A 7,716-nucleotide genomic window follows, 5' to 3' on the forward strand; every position below is an offset into this window, starting at 1 on the left:
ACTTTTTAAAAACTTGGTCAAACACAAATTGGTGCTTACAGATACTTTTCAAATTAATTAGCCAAATATAAATTACTTTTCATCCAAAGTATTACTATTAAAAAAAACACTTTAAAAAAAAACACTTCTCGAAATAAGAATTTTTTCAATTTGGCCAAATAAACTATAAATCAAGTGAAACAATTCCACCCTAAAAAAAGAATAACAGAAAAGAAAGTTATCCATTAGAATAATTAAGTTACAACAGAGATCATCGAAAAGCACAGTTTGTTACAACAACATTTCTGCAAATTTACCAATAACATCAATTCTACACCAAAAAATTTCAAATCCTTCTTTTACTAAAAAAGGACTGCCATTTTCCAGAGTTGAAAATAAAACCCTTCCATTTTCCTCAATTTGCCTCATTGTCAGTCCCCTTAGAACCTTCAACAACCGATTTCAACTGCTCATGATACAACTTAGCCTTATTCACCATAATCTCAGCTTCTTTCAATCTCAACTCCATCCACTTCTCATTCATCTTCTTCAATTTCTCCTTTCCCAATCTCCTTAACCCTTCTTTACAATACCCACTTCTCCCAAAAACACTCATCATTTCACTTACCAAAAAAGGAAACTCCTCCAAATTCACTTCTTCTTCACAACTTCTATGCAATTCTACCACTGGTTCTTTTTCTTTTCCTTTAGCAACGTTTCTGCCCCAAATCTGGCGTGCTATTTCGTAAATCTTTTGATCGTGTGGGGTCTTTATAAGAGATTTGGACCTAGCGAGCTTGTGGTACTTTTCTTTGAGTTTTTTCAGCTTTTTTGCGATCTGTTTCTCTGTGAAATTGCCGTTAGAAGTGAATTCAGAGGTATTTGGGGATCCTGAGAGGGTTTTGAGGAGTTGAATTTCGTCATTTTCGGTGAAGACTCTGTGGGTTTCTGGGGTTTTTGAGATTGTTTTTTCCGGTGATTTAGGGGAGTTTTTGCGGTGGTTCGCGGCGGAGGTGGGGTTTCTCTTAGGGCGTGGTGGGGTTGTCATGGTTTTTGACGATGTATTCGGTGAAAGCTGAAATTTTGGACAAAGCTGTGATTTGTAAGTGTGAACGGTTTGGAAATCGCACATGTTAAACCTAAAAAATGGTACTCTACTCGAGTACTCGCCCTTAATTTGACTACACAGGAAGTTTAAAAATAAAGAAGTTTTGAATCTTTGTTACCATAAATATCATATTATGGTTGGATGTCTATTTTTCCACCGTGATTTTCATGTCAAATGTTTAATGATATATTTAATAACATATTTTATATGTTCAATACATATTTCATGACATATTTTTTTTTCATTTTTCATGCCTATATAGGCCTTGTAATAGATAGGAAAATACACACAATTAAAAAAAAAAATCTCTTCCTTCTCTCTATCTTCATTTTTTGTTCATGTTTTACTAAATTGCTTTTATTTTCTTGTTCCATATTGCTACTTTGAGTTATATTTCATAACACGTTATCAGCACGAGTCTCTAACCAATTGTATATATATATCTACAAAATTTTTTCTACATCCAGAAAGATTACAATTAGAAGCCATACATATCATCACATGGTTAAATGTAAAGAGAAACTACATATGGTAAGTAATGAAATGTAAGAATGTATGATTATACTTGTCATTCCTTTAAAATCTCATATGCACACAACTTCGTACTACACCTGTATTGCATAAGCACATATTAATATTACATCTTTTATATCACATGATTGAAATAAAATTTTTGAAGTTCTATATGTGAAAATCATAGTAGCAGTTAATTGTTGATATGATGCATGCCATGGTAACCAAGGATATTTTATATAAATTGTCCTATGCATATTTATGTGTTAACTATCTTCAATCTGTCCTGCCGCTTTAAACATTTTCTTTTACTTGGATGAATATTTTTTTTCCTTTTGGATTTTTACACTTGCATATAGTACCAAAAAAAAAGGAATAAAAAATAAAATAAAATTGGTCATACTGATTAAAAGCATAAATCATCTTGAAGAAAACAAGAAATACTTCACATCTTTATCTAGGTTGATTAATTACTTCTTTGATATTTGGAAAACAAACCAGCTATTGAGAAAGTATACTTCATAATTTATGCTCGTATCATTTGAAAGCAAACAATGATTAGTATGACTACTAGAAGAGGTATTTTTGAGTATCCATGACCTACTTGATGCTTGCTACTGACTTACCATTTTTAAGTATTTTATATGAATGATGCACACGCTACAAATGGTAAGTTGTTACCTATAATGTCACTTTTTAGGTAATATAAATGCTGAATTTATGTATTAGTATTGTATGTATGTATTAGGTGTATTTTTGATAAATTTATTCACTAATTGCTTGGTTGAATTGAGTGAAGGAAAGTCATGGCGTTAAATCAAATCCAATAGGTAGGGTATACCCCGAAAACAACAATATTTTTGAGAGAGACTCAATAAATATTATGACAATGATTTTATGATCCTTTTAAACTCTAATAGAATTTAGAAAAAATATTCTGACTACAAACGATTGTATTTCATATAGATGCTACAAATAATTAATAAAGCTTTACGATGATTTGAGATTTGTACACTTATTTAAGAAAACAAATTTGATTTGCTAAGTTGCAAATTAGTTGTGTATAACTTTTTTGGCATGTGATTGAAATTAAGGCTTGAGAATGAATCTCAATATTGTTTAGCCTATTATGTCATTGATTGAAGGTAAGACATCGGGATCAAGTCCTGATGCTCCATAATGATAAGAGTTGGGTTTGAGTCCCAATTTATTATGGCCTAACATGCCTTTATATTGGTAAGACATTGAGTTTGAGTCCCAATGTACCATATTGATGATATAATGATGACTAAAGTAAAATAATATATTTTTCATGAAAAGGCATGAAAATTGTCCCACTTGATTTGCTCCATTCTTGAAGTGAATGTGATAGCAATGCATAATAAGTTTCAATGAAGACAAGTGGTTGAACAATGAACATGGGCGTTCCAAATATCAAAATAATAATAATCATCACTATGATTATAAAAGAAGAATAATAAGGGTTCTCAAAATAGTCCTTCAAAATGTGAAGGCAATGCTTACCATCAAATTGGTATGAAAATAATAAAGTACGTCGCTGATTATGATCCATTCCTTGAAGAGAATGTGACTTGTGATAAACATTGAGAATGCAAACCTATTCCTAAAGTTGAATGTGACAATATGTGATAAATGCAATGAATAAAGACATGCAATTCATGATTATATGAGTACCACACAACTCATCTCTAAGGGAGGTTTGAGTAAAATAAAGAAAATAAATATTATTGTGTGGTTACATGAATATGTCATTGGTCGCGTACATGTGATACGCCAAATATTATTTTGTCATGCCTTATAAAAATTATTAAAGGCAAAGTTAAAGCAAGAAATAATTTTGCTTATGATGATTTTGACCATGACAATTTATTATGATATAATTTTATCTGTGAAGGAGACATTTACCATATGAATGGTATGATAAAAGATCTTGTAGTACAAAAGTTGTTAAGAACTCCGGAAAAACTAATTTGTTACTACCCGGATGAATAAACTTATTCATGACATTGATATTATAAAGTCTCAAAAGAAACTTTTGGAGTTTCAAATATATAAGTCAAAGTGATTGGCATATTGAGACTATAAATGAAAGGAAGTTTGAATATCTTCATATTTCTATAATCATACCAGGTAAATATGAAAGATTACCCGATCTTCTTTCAATTTGTACTACATAAATATAAGCATGATGCTGGAATCATATGCCACAAGTAAACTAGAAGTTTACTAAAACAAATATTAATTGGCATGATCGGTTGACCATCTTGGTTCAATTATGATGCGAAAAATTAATTAAGAATTACATTGACATATATTGAAGAATAGAAGATTCTTCAAAAATTCTCTTGTGCTGCTTATTCTCATGATATACCAGTTAAAGGTTAGGATTGAATCCATTGATTTCTGGAAGGAATAAAAGGTGATATATATATATGGGCTCAGTCACCTGCCATGTGGACCGTTTACTATTATATGATTTTAATAGATGTATCTATTTTATGGTCACATGTGCATTTGTTATCAACTTGTAGTTTGGTTTTTGCAAGATTACTTGCTCAAATTATTAGAGCACAATTCCAGAATATAAATTATAATGATTTATCTTGATAATACTGGTTTAAATCCAAGTTGGTTTAGCGGAAATTGTATGCCTCCAATTATAGCTAAATCATTGGTTATGAGAACAAAACTCCCAAAAATGAAATTTGGTATGAGATGTATTATTTAATATACACCAGCACTTATACGCATCTAGCCAAGTTATGAAAATTTCTCCCTATCACAATCGGTTCAGGGTCAGGAACCAAATAATTTCTATATAGAAATATGAATGTGCTATATGATTTAATTATGCCACCACAATGCACAAAGATGGGTTCCCAAAGAAGGTTGGGAAATGTGTTGGTGATCCCAACATTAGGGGGAGAAAATGGATAGCTGAGAAAGTGATACGTGAAATGAATTATTATGAATACATATAGATCCTCGTACAAGAAAATATGAACTTGAAGTTCAAGTGATAATTAATTTATAAACTATTGCCAGACGCATTTGCTGATCCAAAGCTAAATGTCATATTTCAGCTGTTAATGCTCCAAATAGAATAAAGTCCATGAAGTACAGAGTCTATGGCACGCATGAAGCGTAACAAACCAATCGGTTCCAAAGATAAAACTCCTTGAAGAAGGAGAGGGTCAAAATGGTCATAATAAGGAGGCAAGTGCTCTAGAAGAGCACCACGACATAACACTTCGTAAGACATCATGTGAGAGGCTCAGGTAACTGAAAATAATGAGATAAAGAGATCTCAATAAGTTATGTCTTTATTGTATAATAATTGAACCGATATAAAATGATCGTCGATGATATTGTTAACATAATGTAGCGGTCAATATTATTGACGAGGATTTTGAGCTCAAATCTGTCATGAAATTTGGACAGATAAATGATTGGCCAAATGAAAAATACGCAATGAAATCACTTGAAAAAATGTGAAGTTGGGCGGATAGTCCCAACACCTAAAAGTATAAAGCTAATGGAGGTATAAATGTGTTCTTGTGCAAAAAGTTCATGTCGATAGACATAAAGACGACTTGTGACACAAGAAAATTAGTAAATATCCTCACATTGATTATATGGAGATATGTTCTCTTATGGTGGATATAATTATTTCAAGTTTTGCAATACATGAAAACTTGATATGCGTATAATGGAAATCATTGAAGGATTAAAATTGTTCTGAACCATATTAATGTTTCCAAGAAATCTATTAAATAAAGCTTCAAAAATCCTTATACGGATTGAAACAATCAAGGCGCATGTGGTATAATCGCCTGTGTGAGTACCTATTGAAAGAAGGGTACAAGAATGATTCAATTTGTCCTTGTATCTTTATAAAAAGATCTGGATTTGAATTTGTTATAATCTTTGTGTATGTTGATTCAAATATCATTACAACTCCCAGGAAACTTCCTAAAGCAGTAAACTGTTTAAAGAAAGAATTTGAAATGAAAGATCTTGGAAAGATAAAATTTTGTCTTAGTCTACAAATTGAGTATATGAAAGATCAAATTTTTATCAATCAATCAGCATACACTGAAAAGATTTTAAAGCGATTTTATATGGATAAAACACATCCATTTAATACCCCGATAGTTGTAAGATCACTTGATATAAATAAAGATCCATTCCGACCTCATAAAAATAATGAAGAACTTGTTGGTCCTGAAGTACCATATCTTAGTGCAATTGATGCACTAATATATCTTACTAACACGAAAAGGCATGCCATAACATTTTCAGTTAATGTCTTAACAAGATATAGCTCTGCTCCTACAAGAAGACATTGGAGTAAAATCAAACACATATTGTGTTATCTAAAAGGGACAACCAATGTGGGCTTATTTTATGGCAATGATTGCAATCCCGATCTTGTTGGTTATGCCGATGTAGAGTATTTATCTGACACACACAAGATTTTATCTCAAAAAACGTGCTATGTGTTTATATGTGGAGGCACTGTCATATCTTGGCGATCGACTAAGCAATCAATCGTGGCTACTTCTTCTAATCATGCTGAGATAGTTTCTATTCATGAAGCAAGTCGAGAATGTATTTGGTTGAGGTCTATAATATATCTTATCCGAGATAAATGTGGTTTGAATTGTGACAAACTACCCATAATTTTGTATGAAGACAATGCAGCATAGCCCAATTGAAGGGACGATTCATAAAAGGAGATAAGACAAAGCACATTTTACCAAAGTTATTTTTCACACATGATCTTCAAAAGAATGGTGATATCAATGTGCAAAAGATTCGCTAAAGTGATAATATGGTTGATTTGTTCACCAAATCTCTAGTGAAGTCAACCTTCAAGAAACTGGTGTACAAGATTGGGATACGAACACTGAAGGATGTGAACTGATGCTCTCATCAGGGGGAATTAATACGCGGTGTACTCTTTTTCCTTATAAGGTTTTGTCCCACCGGGTTTTCCTTGCAAGGTTTTTAACGAGGCAACCAAAAGGCGTATGTGTACTCTTTTTCCTTCAGTAGGATTTTTTTCCCATAGGGTTTTTTCCTAATAAGGTTTTAACGAGGCACATTATTTATGGACATCCAAGGGGGAGTGCTATGATATTCATATTATGGTGGATGTCTACTCTTCCTCCATGATCTTCATGTCAAATGCTTAATGACATATTCAATGACATATTTTACGTTCAATGACATATTCCATGACATATTTTCTTCACTTTTCATGCCTATATAAAGGCCTTGTAATAGATAAGAAAATACACACAATTAAAGAAAAAAATCTTTTCCTTCTCTCTATCTCCATTTCTTGTTCATATTTTACTAAATTGCTTTTATTTCCTTGTTCTATATTGCTACTTTGAGTTATATTTCATAACAATCTTAAAATATTTTAAATACAGAAATTTGTTACGCTTTTCTGTTGAACTACTCTTATAAATTCGTTCCATCCCAATTTGTATGTACTTTTTTGTCCGTTTATTCCAGAAAAAGTTATATTTTTAAAAAATAATTAACTTTAAATTTTTTATTTTATCCTTGATAAGATAATTTATAGCGATACAAATACACATAATTTATTTTAGACTATAAACTTCAGAAGTATTTCTTTTTTAACACTTAGTGCCTAGTCAGATATTATTACATAAATTAAGACGAAGGTAGTAATATACAAATAATACCACATAAAATAAGATGAAAGGAATACTAGTTAAGTCCCCTTAATTTATGACAACAATAACAAATTTAGTATAATCTTACAAGTGAGATCTGATGGGGTAGTGTGTATGCAGATCTTACCCCTACCTTACAAACAAAGATAGATATGCTTTTCCAATTATTATATTTAATCTGATAGGTAATTCCGTTTAATTTAGATTTTTTATTTCATTTTATAGTACTAAAGGTTGGATCAATCGGACAAAGACTATCGAAATATTGTCAAAAGTGTAAAAAAAAAAGTTAGAAATGCTAAAAGGCTAATAAACATAAAGATTTGTAACACAAAGAAAACAAATAATTTATCAATTAGATTTCCATCAGATTAAACAAGCATG

At 31.2% G+C, this 7,716-nt stretch overlaps 1 protein-coding gene across 1 annotated transcript; it reads right to left on the bottom strand.

Moving 5' to 3' along the window:
* Positions 1-394: 394 nt before the first annotated feature.
* On the bottom strand, positions 395-1,027 carry LOC107797339 (uncharacterized). The gene has a single exon (XM_016620216.2). The coding sequence runs from the start codon at positions 1,025-1,027 to the stop codon at positions 395-397; it is 633 nt and encodes a 210-aa protein (XP_016475702.2).
* Positions 1,028-7,716: the final 6,689 nt, after the last annotated feature.

Source organism: Nicotiana tabacum, chromosome 18, assembly GCF_000715075.1.
Source record: "Nicotiana tabacum cultivar K326 chromosome 18, ASM71507v2, whole genome shotgun sequence".
Taxonomy (NCBI): domain Eukaryota; kingdom Viridiplantae; phylum Streptophyta; class Magnoliopsida; order Solanales; family Solanaceae; genus Nicotiana; species Nicotiana tabacum.

Coding starts and splice junctions, on each gene's coding strand:
- LOC107797339 (XM_016620216.2), bottom strand. CDS start 1,027: ATGACAACCCCACCACGCCCTAAGAGAAACCCCACCTCCGCCGCGAAC.